The sequence below is a fragment of the Bolinopsis microptera genome, chromosome 13, assembly GCF_026151205.1.
Source record: "Bolinopsis microptera isolate Bmic1 chromosome 13, MBARI_Bmic_1.0, whole genome shotgun sequence".
Classification (NCBI taxonomy): domain Eukaryota; kingdom Metazoa; phylum Ctenophora; class Tentaculata; order Lobata; family Bolinopsidae; genus Bolinopsis; species Bolinopsis microptera.
In genome coordinates, this window is record NC_087084.1 from 4,510,253 (window position 1) to 4,529,510 (window position 19,258).

Below are 19,258 nucleotides of genomic sequence, written 5' to 3' on the forward strand. Positions count from 1 at the left end.
TTACGGCACAATAAAGTTCTCAAAGTTGTCATATAATTCTGGACAAAAAGTTCGAAATGAAAAAATGTTTGAAAAAATTTCAACGGACTTTAACTTGGACGGACATTAATTGAACGGACTTTATTTGAACGGACATTAAGATGAACGCTAGGGCCTCCAGCGTTCAAGTAATGTCCGTCCAAATAAGGTCCGATAAGGTAATACCTCGCTCTGTTCAAACTTACCATACGTTAATTATTAATATAATCAATGGACATTTTAATAATGATAAGCGGAAAGTTTGGTACCTCCTACTAAAACTCCCTAGCTAGCAGCTGTGATCTCAAATATAATTACATCATAATATAATGTGTGTTTGTTAAATTGTCTAGAGCGTCTAGAAGTATCATTATTATCGCTGAATTTGATGACATACCCAATTGTTTAATCTTCCAGCTCAGACTTTTGAAGCTATTACAGTGTAAACTGTCGGCTCATCACATCGTTGCAACGGAATGAATAGAATTAGTTAGTGCACAATAGTTTGGTATTGGTGATATGCCAATAAACTCTGCACTACCTTATCGGACCTTATTTGGACGGACATTACTTGAACGCTGGAGGCCCTAGCGTTCATCTTAATGTCCGTTCAAATAAAGTCCGTTCAATTAATGTCCGTCCAAGTTAAAGTCCGTTGAAATGTTTTCCATTTCGAACTTTTTGTCCAGCATGTGACAACTTTTTAATGTCAGTCAATTTCAATAGCTATCATTAGACTAAACTATATCGTTGAATCAATAAAAACAAGGTATTTTTCTTCCTTACTGTATGAAAAATGGATTTAAATATCATTTGCTAAAATTAAAAAAACTTCAAAAAAAAGATGAAAAAAATTCGGATTTTTGATGATTTTGATTGCCTTCTAGCGTTCATATTAATGTCCGTTCATAATTATGTCCGTTCAAGTAATGTCCGTCCAAATAAGGTCCGATAAGGTATTAGATGCAATGAGGGGAGGTCTCGACCGACTCCGAGAACACAAAGACGTGAAACTCGATATAAAGAGTTGACCGATAAAACTTTGAAGATTTCAATGCCAAGTCTGTTGTCTGAGCTAGATTTAGCTGCTAGAACATGAAACAATTGCACAATGCCATGCAAGTGCAACTGATGAGGGCAGTAGTAAACTTACCACAGCTATACTTAAATCATATCATTTACAATTTAGTACTACATTTATTTATTTATTTTGTCACTTGTTGAATTGAGAGTTGTAAAACAAAATTTACAGCCCTCGTCGTGATAACCTTCGATTATAAAAGCTAAACTTTGTGATGAATGATAGATTTTAGTTATTTTGTTTAAACTTTTTTTAAACGTGATGGATTTTTTTAGCTCTTCCGATACGAGACTCTAATCTCTACAGTCTAAGAGAATGATGATCTCTTATCTGGTTGTGGCGTTTTCGATCTTTGTGACATGCTACACTCGCAGCAGGAACTGTATAGATGATTTTGATATCGACATTAAAGAAAGCCAGGTAAATTTACATGTTATTTTTTCCCGATTATACATTTTTTCTTTAAAAGTTGAAACTGTTTAAACCAATCTTCACCCAGACTATAGTTTGGGTAGTATTATGAGTGACAAATCTATTTAAGTGACATGATTCTAATACAATCGCATGTGAATGTCTGACATTGGTGAATGGTATAAAATAAAAAGTTCAGCATGTCTTTAGTCAATTTATTGTTCTTTTTCCAATGGACGATGTTTTTGGTTTTGTTCATTTATGCTTTGTCTTACAACTGTATGAACTATTAAAATAAGCGGACTACATTTTAATTTTAATAGAATCTTTGAATTAGACAGTACATTTCAGAAAATAAAATCGTTCTGACAATTTTATGTTTTGTAAAGCCGAACATTGCAACTTCTAATGTAAAGAATGAAAGCCGCTCTTAACCAAAAACGTTCACGAAATACATAATATACATTAATTTTATAAATGGCATTTTTTTTCTAGGGCTACAACTACCCTATACCACATTCATATGAATCTGAGTACTGGAGCGAACTCCAAACTGAATACAAAGTGACAAGAAAAATGTCTTGGAGCAGGAACTTCTACATTTTTGGAAAATTTGTTGACGAATCAGCTGCAGGAGGAGATGATACCATTATTTCAGGTTAGAGATCATAAATTGATTTTTTGATTTTTATTATGTTGTGCGACAGCGATAAATGAAATCCTGAATTTTAAGATAAGTATTCAATAAAGTGTTTCACGCATTTGTAAAATATTTCAATATTAACTATAATATTACTAACCTTTCAGCCGGGCTTTATCGTGGAGATGAGCTCATTTACAAAACAATAATAAATTGTGAAAGTGGAACATGGGAAAACTGGTAAGTTTTAATGAATGATCGTCCTTCAATTAAGATGCGTCCATCCGTTCGTCCGTCCGTTCGTCCGTTCGTCCGTTCGTCCGTCCGTCCGTCCGTTTTTATGTCCGATCGTCCGTCTATATGTCCGTCCATCCAGCATCCTTGCGTCCCTCGGTCCCCCTATCCTAATTCAGTTCATTAAGTTACATTTTTACCCAGGATTCTCGACAAAAAAACGGAGCAGGAGCGAATTCTTCTTCACGGAAAAATAAACAAAACAGTTAGCTGCAAAACTGGTGATGATTTCGACTTGATCTTAAAAAATGACAATGACCGTTTAGCTAATTGGATATTAAACGCTCAACCGCTGCAGCATGAAGTCAGGAAATTTAGCAAAAAAACAGTAAGCTATTTTTTAAAATAAATAATTTAAGCTTCTACTAGAGTTTCATGAAACAGTTTGTTTTATTTAGGGTTTCTGTATGTCCTTAATTTTTCCCTGTCTACATTTTTTTGCACGACATTTTTAATGTTTGATTGAATAAACGACCATTAACCAAGGGTCACAAAATTCGGGCTTTGGCTTGTTCGCCAGAACCACATAGACAGCGTATTAAATTAATTTAGTCGTGTGTTAACGAGCGTAAAGTGGTTAATCTTTATAGTCCCTTTAATCTCTTCATTTTTTCATGTATTTACGGGCATGCTACAGTAGATTATGGTTAGGTAAAAGGATATTGGATGGCTGAACAAGAATAATGATTTACAGACATAACTTTCAGAACAAAATATCTGAAGGAAAAAGACAAATTAGAACAGGCATCCTGCGTCCTAAAGTCAAAGTGGACTCAAAGTAAGATATAGATGTAGCCTAATCCATTTCATTCATAAATTGGCAAAAAAATTAGCAAATTCATTTCATTATCAAGCAAACATTTTTTTCAAATTTCAGATACTCGACTTTCAATGCAACACGATTCGAATTCACTGCAACTGGCAGAGCTGTTTTTGACCGTTTTGCTTTTGGACAATGTGATGCGTGGCCAAAAAACATGGAGATGCAGTGCCAGAAAGTTAGAGAATGGATTCACGCCAGAAGCAAAGCGAACATGACGGAAGAAACCCTAGCACAGCTACAAAGTACTCCTGATGCGAACTTTACCAGGGGACTTGGTACATTCGGGAACAATATGGAGTCCTTCATACCAACATGTCTCACTAAAAAATACTTCAATTGGTTTCAAGGAACCGTGCACCCTGACCGTGAAACACCTATGTATCCAGGTGAACCTGCAAATAAAGAGAAACGTGCTTACTGCTGCTGCACTAACATGAAGACAGGAAGAGTGTTTGAAGATGATCCAGAAAAGAATTGCATATCCACACCCACCTGTATAACACTCGGTTGGACGTGTGTGCGAGCATATGACCCTGTAGTGGGCGGGGAAATTTATGAGGAAGGAAAAAAAGAACATTAAGCTAAGAAAAATGCTTAAAAATTTAAAAACTAGTATAGCTAGCGAAATCTGGTAGCTCAGTAACGGTTCTATTATAAGGTCTAAAATGAACGAATTTTATTGAAAAAGTTGAATTATATCGATGATACAAAAATCAGAATATGACTAGCAATTATTATTGAAATAAATTTGGGAATGGTTTATTGTTTCTTTGTTGTTTAAAGTTTAATTGAGCGTGATATTTTGATGAGACGAAATGTTACTTTTTATGCATAGAATACTAAATCTATTGTCTATACTGGTATTAACATTACTGGGCCGCGCTCAGCCTGTCATTCCGCCTAATCTCTTACCAACATTAAAGCCTGGGGTCCTCAGGTAAGTATTAACAGTGGTAAATATGAACAAAAATTAGTTGAAAATTGAAGAGAAATCAAATCATACAAATTCAATACACGCAAAATATATCATTATCACATTTGTAACAATTCTCAAAACTCATCAACCATAAAATCCAATTCAGAGAACATCCAATCCGGTCATCTTATCGGAGAATCTTAAGCAAGCATACAGCGCATCTGGAGAAGTAAGTATGAAGGTCGTCATCAAGAACACCAACATCCTGAAATATAAAAGATCGATTAAAAGAAAGAAGAAGAAGAACATCCTTGCAAGATTTTTGAAACACCCTGTAAAAACAATCGGTAAAAAGGTGTGCTTTAAATAGCTCTGGGTCAACAGCACGTTAATTTGAAGTTGTATTTCCCTCTTGAATATCCTAATAAAATATCCCCTTGTTTGAGAAAAATCCTGCACTCACCACATCATCATCAAACTCTTTCTCAGAGTTCCTGACGAACAATATCTCGGCACCAGAAGACTGGAACACACAGTTAGGACCGCTCACTGAAGTTCCAGCGTACTGACACTTGGCTGAAATCAGCGGGGAGAACCGTCTGAAATGGGTATTTTATTTTGGAAAATAATAAATGATCAGGATATTAGGATCACAATGTTTACTTGAATCATCACTGGACGTCACAGTTAGACATGCTTGATGCTTGCAAGATTCAAGAATCCAGTGTCAAGTAAAACTAATAGCACTATAGCAGTGTACCTCATACAAGACCCAGGAGTGGTCAAATCTTGTCCAACACCACCACCTCTGTCTTTAGCCTGGAAAATTAACAAGATCAATTGCCTACCAATTACTCAATTACCTACCAATTAACATGATAAATTACCTACCAGCCCTTGTTATATGTATCTTGGACAACATATCAAATTATATAAGGTTACCGAGGATTTCAGTTAATTGATAATTTAAGTTGTAGTAAAGTATTAAGCATCTTTATTTATACTTTGAAAAATTGAAAACAAAATTAATGGTAATTAATCAATGGTAACTAATTAATTACTTACCACGATAAGACTCCATCCCACCCAAAGCGTATAAGCTTCAAACTTTCCGTTATTGGCTTGCGGGCATTCAGGAACTCTATCGTTAAAACTGTGGACTGCCAACCAAGGGTAGGTACTCTGGCATACTGAGCACCGAGATATGTAATCCGTTACCTTGGGGAATGAACAGGTAATCAGAATATTGTTCTAATCTCATAGTTTCAGTAAGATGCCAACTGAAATCAAGCTTAAGTAGACTAATCTTTTTTCTTTCCTTTTTTAAATTTAAATACGTTTAAATACAGTACAGCAATAAATGATCATAAAATAAAACCGTTTGAAATTATTGCCCTTGTCCCTCACCCTAAAAGTGTATTTATTTTACCGGTTTAGGGTTTGCAACGTCGTATTCTGTCTCTCCGTAGGGAAGGAACTCTCCAATAGTGTCTCCAGACCCTTCTTCAGGACATGTACTCATCCACATGCTACTCTCGTCAAACTTTACCTGGTGTTATTATGGGCTGTTAAAAAGGTTAAACTTATATTTAATTTACGTTTAGCTAATATATTCCGTAGATTAACCTTGATGATATTTTGAAATAAACTCAGTTTTTCTATACTTTTCAACACATCAGAGATGAGCATGTCAACATCAATTTAGGGCGTTCTACCCTTCTTACCTCACACCCGGGATTGGTACTGCATTCCACAACCGGCTGAATCTCGAAGTTCTTGAGACAACTACCAGAGGAGGAAAGAGGCTGTCCCCAACCGCTACCAGAGGAAGTGTCCATGTACAGGGCACTGAATCCTTCCCAGAGGGCTATTGAGGATTCTTTTTCTATTCTCGGCATTCGTCCTGAGGAAGTGTCAAGTAAATTTTCCAATAATAAAACACTAATGTTGGAGTAATCATCACGCATCAGAAATAATAGTGGGTTACACTTACTTGATTAATGAATTAATTGATTGTTAATAATTAATGAATTTCGGTCGACTAACCACCGTTAAGGCGAGCAAGTTCATTCAAGTCGAAGCTGCAGGAAGGAGCTTGATTGGTTTGCGAGTGGATAGTGTATTGTTGAATTTGAATTTTGAGCGTATTCGGATCTCATGGTCACCCCTGATCTCCCTGGAGGACCGGGTCTGCCTCGCTCGATACTGAAGCCACCTCCCTGAGAGATGAAATTTTACGGTCTTAACAAATTTCTGATTGTTTCTGAATAGACTCAGTGAAGACAGATTCTAATGGAAATAAATAGCTGAATAACGTATCGACATTTTTACGTCACACTCATATTCTGAAATGGTATTAATTCAGCTATTTATTTCAATTAGAATCTGTCTTCACTGAGTTTCTATCTCCCCGGAGGACCGGGTCTGCCTCACCCGATACTGACGCCACCTCCTCCCTGACAAATGAAAGTTGACAGTCTTAACAAAGCATGGTTTTTAGGATGGAGGTCATTGAGGTAATGATTATTATTTGAGAATGGGTGAAAGTTTCAGTTTAAAGATGTTCTGCTGTAAAGTGTTAATCAAAGCTTCAATAAGCATATCATAATACTGTCGGATCTCATTGGAGCACAGAATCGACTTTTCAAGCTAAATGCTTAAATGTGATCAACTACATTATTCAGACTATAGAGTATTATAGACGTCACATCCTATCCATATAAACACAACACAAACTGACAAAAAGGGTTCTCACCAGGAGCGTCCCGTCTGGTCCGGGATCCCCACATTTCCCCTCGGCTCCAGGAGTTCCGTGGTATCCAGGGAGACCTGCCTGTCTTCCGGGGTTTCCGGGTCTTCCGGGTGAACCCTGGGATACATTATTAAAAAACACATTTCAGTCATTGTATATGACTAGTTTATCGTATTACATACAATCAGTCATTGCATAAATAAAACATTGTCGGACCTTATCTTAAATTTTAAAGGACCAAATATAATTTGTAGAAAAACTCTATAAAAGTTTTAAAAAGCTAACATACAGGACTGCCAGGGAATCCGCCCCAGCCGGGGTTTCCTGGTCGTCCTTTTGCTCCGGGAGCTCCTGGGGCTCCGGGCTGGTTCACTGAAGGGTGTTATCAGTTATTACTCCAAAACGTTAAACTCGTTTGCATTTCTTGATCAAAAACTTAACCTAAATTTAGTTTTGAGATAGGAAAATAAAATTAGTATCGCCCAATCAAACATTTTAAATAAACTCACTATTAAGTCCAGGTGTTCCAGGGTTGCCCCTGTCTCCACGAACTCCAGCTCTACCAGGGTTACCATCCCTACCAGGGAATCCATTTCTACCCGGACTGCCAGGCTCCCCAGCAAGACCTGCAGGTCCTGGGGATCCTCTTTTACCAGGACTTCCCGGGTTTCCCTGATGGGTAAGCTGGTAAGGGAATGACAATAGAATGGACTACCAAGTAATAAAGTTCACCACATTGGATAAACGATAAATCTGACCAACTCGAAGTATCGATTACAGAGTTCCATCATAATCTGTTAATCTATAAATTATCATCAGTCTGTTAAATCAGGACCGGCTCTCACTTACTCGGAACCCTGGGTTTCCGTCAAATCCAGCATCTCCCATTTCTCCTTTACCAGCGTCACTCCCTGGGGTTCCTCGAGCACCGTCAAATCCAGGTCGTCCACTTCGTCCTGTGGCAATAGAATTGCTGAATTGTTAACACTATGTCAACAGTTTCCTTGTCAATTTGTTTAAAATAGGCAGTCTATCATGTACTAAAGTATGTACTAAAGTATGTTCTAAAGTATGTACTAAAGTATGTACTAAAGTATGTACTAAAGTATGTACTAAAGTATGTACTAAAGTATGTACCTAAGATTATTGTGAGACTCTGTATTGGTGTTCAATTTCAGAAAAAAAAAGTAATCGAGCTGGACGTGGTACTGAATACTAAAAGATTTTAATGTAACGGCCCCAATTCTAACCAGCTGAACTAACCAGGGTTTCCGTTTCTACCGTTATCTTCTCTGAGTCCCTTTCCTCCAGTTGATCCAGGAGATCCAGGAGTTCCGTCTTTGCCTGGTGTTCCGAACCCAGGGGCACCTGGGTCTCCTGCTGCACCTTTGTTACCAGGGCGTCCATTGGTTCCTCGTAACCCCTGATAATGTATTTGCTAAACAGCTTATAAAACTTATTTCGTAAAAACTATATCGCGATCAGATTTATATTACAATATGCAGAGTCTCTCTAAGTTAGTCACCCAATATCTTTACTCTTCCACTCATATTTCCACTAATTAACTAATTAATTACGCCATGAAAACATATACAATTCTTACAGGGTTTCCAGGTGATCCATCCATGCCTGGTACTCCGTCCTCTCCTCTTACTCCTGCTTTACCAGGTGTTCCCACTGCAGTTTCTCCTGGTCTTCCTGCGTACCCGGCTCTGCCAGGGTAGCCTGGATTCCCATCAGCTCCAGCCAGTCCGGAAGTGCCATCTGCTCCGGGTATTCCTGGTTCTGATCCCAGCTTACCGGGAGTTCCTGGGTTACCTGGATATCCGCTTCGTCCTGGACTGCCGTTTCTTCCGTCGCGTCCATTTTCACCAGGCAGACCGTTAGTTCCGAAACCAGGGGTTCCCTGGAGGAAAAGTTAGGATATTAAAACAATCATTCTCCAACAAAATGGGGTTTTTTTTAAACTTACCATATGTGAAATCTCAAATCTGGTAAAATGAAATGCTAGACTACAATGTACTTACTGGAGTTCCAGCATCTCCAATTTCTCCCTTGGTACCAGGTGTACCTGGACGCCCAGATTCTCCTCGGTAACCGGGTGTACCGGCCCTTCCTGGGTATCCATCTCTAGAGATTCCATCATAACCTGGGGGTCCAGGGGGTCCCTGAATGATGATGATAGTATTAATTTGATGTGCTCACTGTAAATTATAATGATTAAGAACTTACAGTAAAATTTAATCTAATAAAAAGCAGTTATGTATGTAATAGAATTACTCACGGGAGGACCAGCGTCTCCACCGGCTGCTCTAGATCCTGGTCGACCTGGTAAACCAGGGTTACCAGCAGGTCCAGGTCCTAGCTCCAGCTTGTCACCAGGCTGTCCTGGGTTACCTGGTGTTCCTTCGGTTCCAGGATCTCCCTGTATTGGTGAAGGAGTTAATTTTTCGTTTACACAAGTGTTAGACACAACCGACTTTTTAAATTGGCTTTATACTAGTGTAATTACAAGGTATAATGGGGTGAATAGCTAATGAAATACAGAATAGAATTGAACTAACCCGGAGGCCAGCTCTGCCAGGGAAGCCACGTCCAGGATATCCAGGATTTCCAGGCTTTCCAGGAATAACGGTCTTTTGTCCCCTTTCTCCTTTTGCTCCAGAGGTTCCTGGTGTTCCCGGGGTCCCTGGAAGTCCTCTGTTTCCCTGATAGTTTTAATCAGTTAATTTCTATTTCATACTCGGGAACTAAGGTGATTGGAGTCATTTAAGGGTTGTATGATCGTGACGACAAAAAGTACTGAATAATGTCCTTTACAGTTATGTTACTCAATATGCTTCATGTACTCACAGCATATCCAGGTCGACCAGCAAGTCCATCTCGTCCGGGGTTTCCGTCTCTTCCGGGATCACCATTAGTACCTTCAGTTCCTTGTGTACCCTGTAAGTGGAGATTGAGAATTGGATAGGTATTTCCCCGTTAAGCTGGGGATTTTCATGACAAAGTGTTAGATTTGGTACAAGAAAACTACGAGCACAGTTTTATTTGCATACTATAAAGGAGATGAACTTAATTAACTAATGCACCAACCGGTTCACCACGGTCTCCCCTTGCTCCACGGGTTCCGGCCATGTTACGTCCTGCATCTCCATCTAGTCCTGGACATCCCGGTGACCCTGGTTGTCCTGGTGACCCTGATTTTCCTGTGCTTCCTGCGTCTCCTGCATAATAATTATTATTATCAAAAAATCATGGGAAATGAAAATTAAAGTTACATTTACTTCATTATTCCCTCAAGAAGCTGAATAGGATACTGGGGTATCAATAAGAGCTGCAAATCCTCTGGTTAAAGAGGCGAGGCCTAAAGCAAGCTGCCAAAAGTCTATTATTTCTCAATAAACCAAGTCACTAAATCTTACATACCTCTGTATCCAGGTCGGCCAGGATATCCGTTTCTTCCCGGAAGTCCGGCGTTACCCATATCTCCTACTTCACCCGGTGTACCGTCCGTTCCTCCGTTACCAGGCAATCCTGTACATTTAAGAGGGTCATTTAAATGTTAGGCTGATAACCGTAAATATATATTAGCCGCGTCTCCTACGAGACTTTCTACTATACTTTTAAAAAATGCTTGATATTAATATTCTATTCAGCTATTTAGTAAACTTTTAGAAAGTTTATAAACTTTCTATAAATAGAATCAGTTTAAACCGGCTCATACCTGGACTACCGGGGTTTCCATCAGTTCCAGGAATACCATTTGCTCCTCTGTCACCACCAAGTCCTGGTCGACCGGCACGGCACCTTTCGAATGTCGCTATCTAGCGCTATCTAGCGCTATCTAGCGCTATCTAGCGCTATATGACGCTATATGACGCTATATGACGCTACGCTAGATGACGCTAGATGACGCTAGATGACGCTAAGCACGCAGCACTGACGCCAGGCGACAGATAGCGCTATTTTCATAAAAATTCTAGGGACGACATCTAGCGTCATCTAGCGTCATATGTTGCCGCGACATCTGACGCTATCTGACGCCATCTAGCGATATCTGACGTCATCTGACGACATCTGTCGCGACGACATCTGACGCAGGCGACATCAAGCGCTGGATAGCGGGATAAGTCAGTTTACGACAGTTCACGCTATCTAGCGCTATAAAGCGCCAGATAGCGCTATATAGCGTCAGATGTCGTTGCGACATATAGCGCTAGATAGCGTTAGATAGCGCTAAATAGCGTTAGATATATAGCACAAGATATCATATCCTATCACAGTAACAGTAATCCTAACTCTGTGTGTGTGTGTGTGTGTCTGTGTGTGTGTGTGTGTGTGTGTGTCTGTGTGTGTCTGTGTGTGTGTGTGTGTGTGTGTGTGTGTGTGTGTGTGTGTGTGTGTGTGTGTGTGTGTGTGTGTGTGTGTGTGTGTGTGTGTGTGTGTGTGTGTGTGTGTGTGTGTGTGTGTGTGTGTGTGTGTGTGTGTGTGTGTGTGTGTGTGTGTGTGTGTGTGTGTGTGTGTGTGTGTGTGTGTGTGTGTGTGTGTGTGTGTGTGTGTGTGTGTGTGTGTGTGTGTGTGTGTGTGTGTGTGTGTGTGTGTGTGTGTGTGTGTGTGTGTGTGTGTGTGTGTGTGTGTGTGTGTGTGTGTGTGTGTGTGTGTGTGTGTTTTACTGGGACCGTAAGCGCAGCCTGTCTTTTCCCACCCAATCTTTTTTGTTATTTTTATTTTGTATGAAAATTAATTTTTACTGTGTATGAAAATTAGTTATAATTTAAGTGAGAATGCAAATGATATAACTATAAGCTTGCGCGGCTCGTCGAAGTCACCCAACTATTACACTCGATTTATCAAATATTCGGCTGAGTGGAACAAAATGTTAAATATCACTTAATCAAGGGGTCGTTTACATATTATAATTATATAAAGGGCCTGATGCCGCCGGCTGGGGTTTTCCAAATTATTACGCTCGGTAGTGTGATTGTGACATAATCTGGGTGGTAGAGGGTGGTAGAGGGTGGTAGAGGGTGGTAGAGGGTGGTAGAGGGTGGTAGAGGGTGGTAGAGGGTGGTAGAGGGTGGTAGAGGGTGGTAGAGGGTGGTAGAGGGTGGTAGAGGGTGGTAGAGGGTGGTAGAGGGTGGTAGAGGGTGGTAGAGGGTGGTAGAGGGTGGTAGTGCAGGTGGTAGAGGGTGGTAGAGGGTGGTAGAGGGTGGTAGAGGGTGGTAGAGGGTGGTAGAGGGTGGTAGAGGGTGGTAGAGGGTGGTAGAGGGTGGTAGAGGGTGGTAGAGGGTGGTAGAGGGTGGTAGAGGGTGGTAGTGCAGGTGGTAGAGGGTGGTAGTGCAGGTGGTAGAGGGTGGTAGTGCAGGTGGTAGAGGGTGGTAGTGCAGGTGGTAGAGGGTGGTAGTGCAGGTGGTAGAGGGTGGTAGTGCAGGTGGTAGAAGGTGGTAGAGGGTGGTAGTGCAGGTGGTAGAGGGTGGTAGTGCAGGTGGTAGAGGGTGGTAGAGGGTGGTAGTGCAGGTGGTAGAGGGTGGTAGTGCAGGTAGTAGAGGGTGGTAGAGGGTGGTAGTGCAGGTGGTAGAGGGTGGTAGTGCAGGTGGTAGAGGGTGGTAGTGCAGGTGGTAGAGGGTGGTAGTGCAGGTGGTAGAGGGTGGTAGTGCAGGTGGTAGAGGGTGGTAGTGCAGGTGGTAGAGGGTGGTAGTGCAGGTGGTAGAGGGTGGTAGAGGGTGGTAGTGCAGGTGGTAGAGGGTGGTAGTGCAGGTGGTAGAGGGTGGTAGAGGGTGGTAGTGCAGGTGGTAGAGGGTGGTAGTGCAGGTGGTAGAGGGTGGTAGAGGGTGGTAGTGCAGGTGGTAGAGGGTGGTAGTGCAGGTGGTAGAGGGTGGTAGTGCAGGTGGTAGAGGGTGGTAGTGCAGGTGGTAGAGGGTGGTAGAGGGTGGTAGTGCAGGTGGTAGAGGGTGGTAGTGCAGGTGGTAGAGGGTGGTAGTGCAGGTGGTAGAGGGTGGTAGTGCAGGTGGTAGAGGGTGGTAGTGCAGGTGGTAGAGGGTGGTAGTGCAGGTGGTAGAGGGTGGTAGAGGGTGGTAGTGCAGGTGGTAGAGGGTGGTAGAGGGTGGTAGAGGGTGGTAGAGGGTGGTAGAGGGTGGTAGAGGGTGGTAGAGGGTGGTAGAGGGTGGTAGTGCAGGTGGTAGTGCAGGTGGTAGTGCAGGTGGTAGAGGGTGGTAGTGCAGGTGGTAGAGGGTGGTAGTGCAGGTGGTAGAGGGTGGTAGTGCAGGTGGTAGAGGGTGGTAGTGTAGGTGGTAGAGGGTGGTAGTGCAGGTGGTAGAGGGTGGTAGTGCAGGTGGTAGAGGGTGGTAGTGCAGGTGGTAGAAGGCGTAGGTTTTATTGGGAAGGTGTTGAGGGCGATGACGGCGAGCTCGAATTATTAATAGATGCGTTCCAAAGGAAGAGACGTAGCGGCATATTTACATGATGAGACGTATAATAACCGTATAACGGCATTATATTTATATGTTGAGGTTTGTTTAAAGATTATGATCAAAACTATTTTGAGGCTTAAGCTTAGCATACGCTGCAGTGTGGTTCGATCACATAACTTGTTAGGAGATGTATATTTGGCTGGCAGAGCTAGAAGGTCAAAGTTAGACCTTCGAAATAAAACGACGTGTCTCACTGACATTTAACACGGAAATATGACGAAAACAAAACCTGAAAATGGTCTTTGAATGATTATAAACAAAAGTCAGTTTAAACATTGTAGACTGTACAATTAGTTAAACAGATTTCAACGCCAAGATGTAACTAATTATTTGGCGATGAGCAATATTTTCAGAGAAAAACAACGGCCATTTCAAAGTGACAAATGATTGGTTCAACGAAAAAATAATATCTCGTGAACATATTTACCAACGACATACAACATTTCTATAACACCTTGCATTTTCGTACGAAAGTATGAACAACTCCAGCACTCCCAAGTGACCAATATACAGCTTTGGTTAAACAACAGACTTCTTAAAGTAAAGGGGGTAGGTCTTAACGGAAAGAAGCCAGTGTAGAAGGTGTGCAAATGGAGTTTACGACATTTCAGCTCCACTCTTCATATCACAAAATTTGGCACGATATCTGTAAACCTAAGACATAGCTTTACTCGTAAAGGTGGCCATCTTCTTATTGAAAACGGCGAGGGGTTAAATGTTCGGTGTCCGGGATCACATGCAACTGTAAATTGTGGTGATAGGTACTGGAAATGATGGAGGAATATAGATTAAAGTAGATAGGTACTGGAAAATGATGGAGGAATATAGATTAAAGTAGATAGGTACTGGAAAATGATGGAGGAATATAGATTAAAGTTGTAATTAAGATCAAGAATATGTCTAGTTAAAGAGTATTTAAACGAAAGGATCGGTAAGTTCGAAACTGGACGTTCTAACACGATTATAGTTAAAATCCTGATCAGGTGTCAATTAGTTTAACCGGATACTAATTACTAATAGTTGGATAATATCCGGTCGGATACTAAGTCGGATACTAAGTCTTTTATATTTCGCCTGCAAAGTAAAAGCCGCACTTGGATCAAAATACCACGTCAAGTATATGCATTATGCATTTGAACCTAGAGTTTAAGTATCTTTAAACTTAACTACATCGAGCAACGAAACAAAACCAGCTAAATAACAGTTATCTGCTGCATCAAAACAGCTCAGTATACCCAATCTGCACACCAACTACACACATTTATCCAGCTCCTCCTGCTCTGTGGCATCACCAAGTAATGTCAACGGGCGCTGGCCAATCACCACGCTCTCTGAGGGGCACGTGATGTGTATAAACCAATCAGATGAGAGGGAGAGACAGCAAGTGACCAACGAGGGAGATCTGCCTCTACGTGGGGTCTATAAGGTCCTAGCGTACAAACTGGTGTTTGTTGTATAGGTGGGAACTTTGGGCGATCCAAAATATTCATAACCGTGGCAATAACATAAATAAATAATAATAACATGAATAAATTAAGAAAGAAAAAATAAGTCGAGGAAAGGAGACTTATGTTTTAAAACTGTACATGCAGTTGTTGAACGTTTACCATATCGCATAAGGATGTCTTAAAATTATCCCACACTAAAAGACTCAACTCTGTCTCAATAAGAACCGTAAATTTAATTCTGACACTAAACATGACCGCAACACCTAAACAATAAAACCTATTTTAATTTTAAAACAACGTCGTAAAATACTTCGAGAACATAAAATACTTCGAAAACATAAAATACTTCGAGAACATAAAATACTTCGAAATCTGATCCAATTTCTCAGAAGATTACAGGAATAGAAGGTGTTTTAATAGATTAGAGGGAAGAATGGTAAAGACTCTTGTTTCAGACTCTTGATACTTTATTAGTTATTACCACTACTAAATACACATTCTTAACTTCACACGAATGGTCTTTAACCACGTTTAATGTAACTACTTTTGAAAGCATAGCTATTAGCTATTAACAAGTAGGTACAATTCATCATGATCAGCCAGCCGGAAGCTTTGGGTAAAATGTAGAATGAGCCCCTTGACATTATCAAGACATTTAAGGCAACCGGTTAAAAATCGAAATTTCACTTTACTATTTACGTAACTTCGTAAAATGGAAACACGCCCTAGGCTGCAACATTAGGATTGAAGACCTATCGCACTACAATTCAAGCTCATGAACAGGTAAAATAAAGTATAATTTGAATTGAAGGCTGCCAGACCGTCACTAAATTATCCACTGAATCAATAGCAAAGATTCGACAATCTGAATAGTCTAATTGGATGGATACATGACGACTGACAGTTGACAACTAATGATTTTCAGAAGTCAGGCCTGCACAACTACATTGAGCTTATCAGTTACCAGTAACTTTCTTTACAGTATGAAATGATCCATTGAATCTCTCTCAAAGGTTTGGCAATCCAAATCTCTTTCATTCGTCGTATCGCAGGAAAATGAACGAAAAGATGGCGATAAAACAATTATTGTTGTGCTGAAGCCAGCAACATGTACAATGTGCAACTACATTAAATATGAGGAGCTTAACAACTATACACATGTCTCGACTAAACGTCTGATGAATATTTGCATAAAATATAATATCGGAATTGATAAAAGTTTAATAATTATAAAGTAATTGATGTTAATCGTTTCATGCGCGAAGTATCAACGGTTTATTTCGTGCTTGACTTGGTCCAATGTTCCGCTTTGATGAACACGCTGACATAGGATGGTATTGAAACACAAATGCCGGAGAGGCCATACTAAGTACGGTGACATTTTAAGCTCCGGCTCAAAATGGTTGATCACACATTGCCAGTCCCCTCGGTCTCCATGTAGACAGTAAGTTTACTTGCTACAGAGTGGGCGACGTGTGGTCAACCAATTTGGAGCTCACAATGTTCCCTCACACACCAGTTGATTAACAGTAACACCTTATAATCCGTACCATACAAATTAATTACACACCAGCTGATTAACAGTAACACCTTATAATCCGTACCATACAAATTAATTATGATAGTTTGTGCAGTGATTAATTATGATAGTTTGTGCAGTGATTAATTATGTTAGTTTGTGCAGTGATGGGTGCCTTAAATCCTGGTTTAATCGCTGCTCTGCAGCTGTTATAGTGTTATTTGTTCTACGTTTTAGCAGCACATAGTTATTTCGTATTTAGTCCCATGGATACTGATTTGATTTATTAAATGTAACTGATTTACTAATGAAGTGCATTTAGTGTTGTTGTTATTAGTTTAAAACGTTAATTATGAATTACAAATTTATCACATTTATTGGATGAAAATGAATGTGAATGTGTCAGTTTCAAATATTTTCAAGCAAACTTTCAGTAAAAGCTCCGCTTTTCAATAATCAATCATAGAAAGTTAACAAATCGAATCACTTCGACTTAGTATAACCTAAACCAGTAACACAACAAAAATGTGCTAAAGTTTTAAGCTGTAATTAATAAGACTTCAGGTTAAGACGTTGGTTTTATTTTTATTAAACTCTTCAAAAAGACCTTAAGGCTTAATCACATCAATAAACTCGACAATAATCAACCTGTAAAAAGCGACAGAACTGAACACAACTCAATACTTATGCTATTAATACCGAACATCTAGCTGCCACAATCTGAGACCCTATTGTACTGACGTGCTGTACGGGGCTAGCTGCTAATTGCATTCTTTACTTCCTGTGACAACAGATAAAAGGCAGGATCTGCGTCAAACTTATAGAACATACGATCTTAAAGTTACACCCAAATAAGGGCATTACTCCAAACCACACCACGAGGTTTTGGTCTTTATCAAACTACAAATATTACAAATATAACTGTGACACACACTTTCTATTCACACACTTTCTATTCATACCCTTTCTATTCATACCAATCAAACACCGAATAATAGTAATATTACAGTCTGATAGGAATAAAGTTCAACTCCTTTTAAAAAGTTGAAAACAACGTATATCACTCTGTAAGGTACAAGTGAGCTGTGCTACGTTTATATGCTCACGACTAGCTGTTTGGCTACATCAATCCCCTCACCGACCAAACTACACTTACATCTGCTCATATTTACATCTCAGCTCCGGGATATGCAACTGGTTAAAATCCTACCGGACTACTATAGTTACACGTCAACTTCAAGTCTACTACCCTAGTCGTAGGTGACTTGATTCTGACTTGACTGCAAATTACATCATGTAATTGTAACAATCTTAACACATTGCACAATGTACTATTGTATGAGCCCATAATATTTATAACTTTCGGCTGGATAACATGCCACAAAAAGAAATGCGGCCAGTCTGGCCATCTTGTTCTGAGGATTTGCGGCTCCTTTATAATATTTGATGTTGTAACAAAATAACGTCTTGACAGGTTTAGCACAGGGCCGACACGAGTATAATTAAACCAGCTGTTAGTCTGTGCTGTATAGACTTAGAGCCACAAATCTAATTGAAACACCAATTATAACAGTTTTTGGAATTGTTATCTTATATAGTGGGCCGGTAGATTAAGTTGACATTTTTAGGTGGCTGTGGAAATCGTGGAAATGTATAACTGATTTTAAAAGCCGGAATATTAATTTCAAATCAACGGAACCAACGAAATGATTTAAATCACGGCAATACCTTATCGGACCTTATTTGGACGGACATTACTTGAACGCTGGAGGCCCTAGCGTTTACGTTAATGTCCGTTCAAATAAAGTCCGTTCGATTAATGTCCGTCCAAGTTAAAGTCCGTTGAAATTTTTTCAAAAATGTTTCCATTTCGAACTTTTTGTCCAGAATATGACAACATTTTAATTTCAGTCAATTTCAATTGCTATCATTAGACTAAACTATATCGTTGAATCAATAAAAACAAGGTATCATAAAATTTTAACAATCTGAATTGTAAATATCACATTATTGCATGATCACTTGAAGTTGATCTTCGGCTTCTTCTACCTCATTTTGTCTTACAACTGGTTGTCTGTCCAACTCGTAGTCGTACCGGGCAATGAACGATCCCAACTGCTCTACTAGAGAGATACTTGAATGCCTAAAGTACAGCTTAAGCTTTATCTCTAGCTCCCCACTTGGTATAGGCGACCTTCGGTGGCTTATGTCAGCTACGATACCTTCTACCATACCACCCATCTCGATAAAGTAGAAGACAAACCGGGATATCTCCCTGCACGAAAACCCATTTGATGAAGATGATATGTGATATTAGATAATGATCATGTACACATATTTTAACATTTTTACTTATTATAGACTGCTTTTTTTGCTTAGTGTATGAAAAATGGATTTAAAAATCATTTGCTAAAATTAAAAAAACGTCCAAAAAAAGTTGAAAAAAATTCGGATTTTGTATGGTTTTGATTGCCTTCTAGCGTTCATATTAATGTCCGTTCATAATTATGTCCGTTCAAGTAATGTCCGTCCAAATAAGGTCCGATAAGGTAAGTGAAAAATACAGCCGGTATCTGCTCACACCGGTACACGCATGATTCTAAATCTGGCGTATTGAGTTACAATGTTGCACATTTTAATATGAGGAGGGGACGAGGCCTACTAGCTGTTGAGGGTAAGTTTAGCAGTTATCTTAATATAGGTGGACCAGGGGTGGTATCTCATTTACAGTAATTGTTACTCAGTTACTGTTACTGAGATAATATCCTTACCAACTGTCAGTAACACTGTTATGACTACGTGGCAGATGCTGGTTACTGATAACGTTAAAATATTGCACACTGCGAGTTTTAATGACCTAAATCTTCAATTTAGATAAAATTTTTT

General features: G+C 39.8%; 4 protein-coding genes across 4 annotated transcripts in view; 1 reads left to right on the forward strand and 3 right to left on the reverse strand.

The window, feature by feature from the left end:
• The window catches only part of LOC134825063 (LIM/homeobox protein Lhx3-like), a 667,636-nt gene that overhangs the window by 255,749 nt on the left and 392,629 nt on the right, over window positions 1-19,258 (reverse strand). The gene's annotated exons all lie outside the window — the stretch shown is intronic.
• Window positions 1,369-4,014, forward strand: LOC134824853 (uncharacterized). The gene is made up of 6 exons (XM_063836830.1): window positions 1,369-1,519; window positions 2,006-2,168; window positions 2,318-2,390; window positions 2,589-2,772; window positions 3,152-3,222; window positions 3,322-4,014. The coding sequence occupies exons 1-6, from the start codon at window positions 1,415-1,417 to the stop codon at window positions 3,845-3,847; spliced, it is 1,122 nt and encodes a 373-aa protein (XP_063692900.1). The 5' UTR covers window positions 1,369-1,414; the 3' UTR covers window positions 3,848-4,014.
• Window positions 4,280-6,424, reverse strand: LOC134824854 (collagen alpha-1(IV) chain-like). Its single transcript, XM_063836831.1, has 7 exons — window positions 6,230-6,424; window positions 5,908-6,086; window positions 5,613-5,732; window positions 5,249-5,401; window positions 4,944-5,002; window positions 4,647-4,782; window positions 4,280-4,448 (listed from the first exon to the last, which is right to left on the reverse strand). Exons 2-7 carry the CDS (start codon window positions 6,079-6,081, stop codon window positions 4,371-4,373), a joined length of 720 nt encoding a protein of 239 aa, XP_063692901.1. The 5' UTR covers window positions 6,082-6,086; window positions 6,230-6,424; the 3' UTR covers window positions 4,280-4,370.
• Window positions 6,250-18,613, reverse strand: LOC134825471 (collagen alpha-1(I) chain-like). Its single transcript, XM_063837685.1, has 16 exons — window positions 18,395-18,613; window positions 11,903-13,341; window positions 10,660-10,742; window positions 10,362-10,469; window positions 10,029-10,159; window positions 9,789-9,878; window positions 9,500-9,643; window positions 9,220-9,360; window positions 8,963-9,103; window positions 8,539-8,841; window positions 8,199-8,358; window positions 7,785-7,891; window positions 7,445-7,607; window positions 7,225-7,307; window positions 6,939-7,052; window positions 6,250-6,402 (listed from the first exon to the last, which is right to left on the reverse strand). Exons 1-16 carry the CDS (start codon window positions 18,611-18,613, stop codon window positions 6,250-6,252), a joined length of 3,579 nt encoding a protein of 1,192 aa, XP_063693755.1.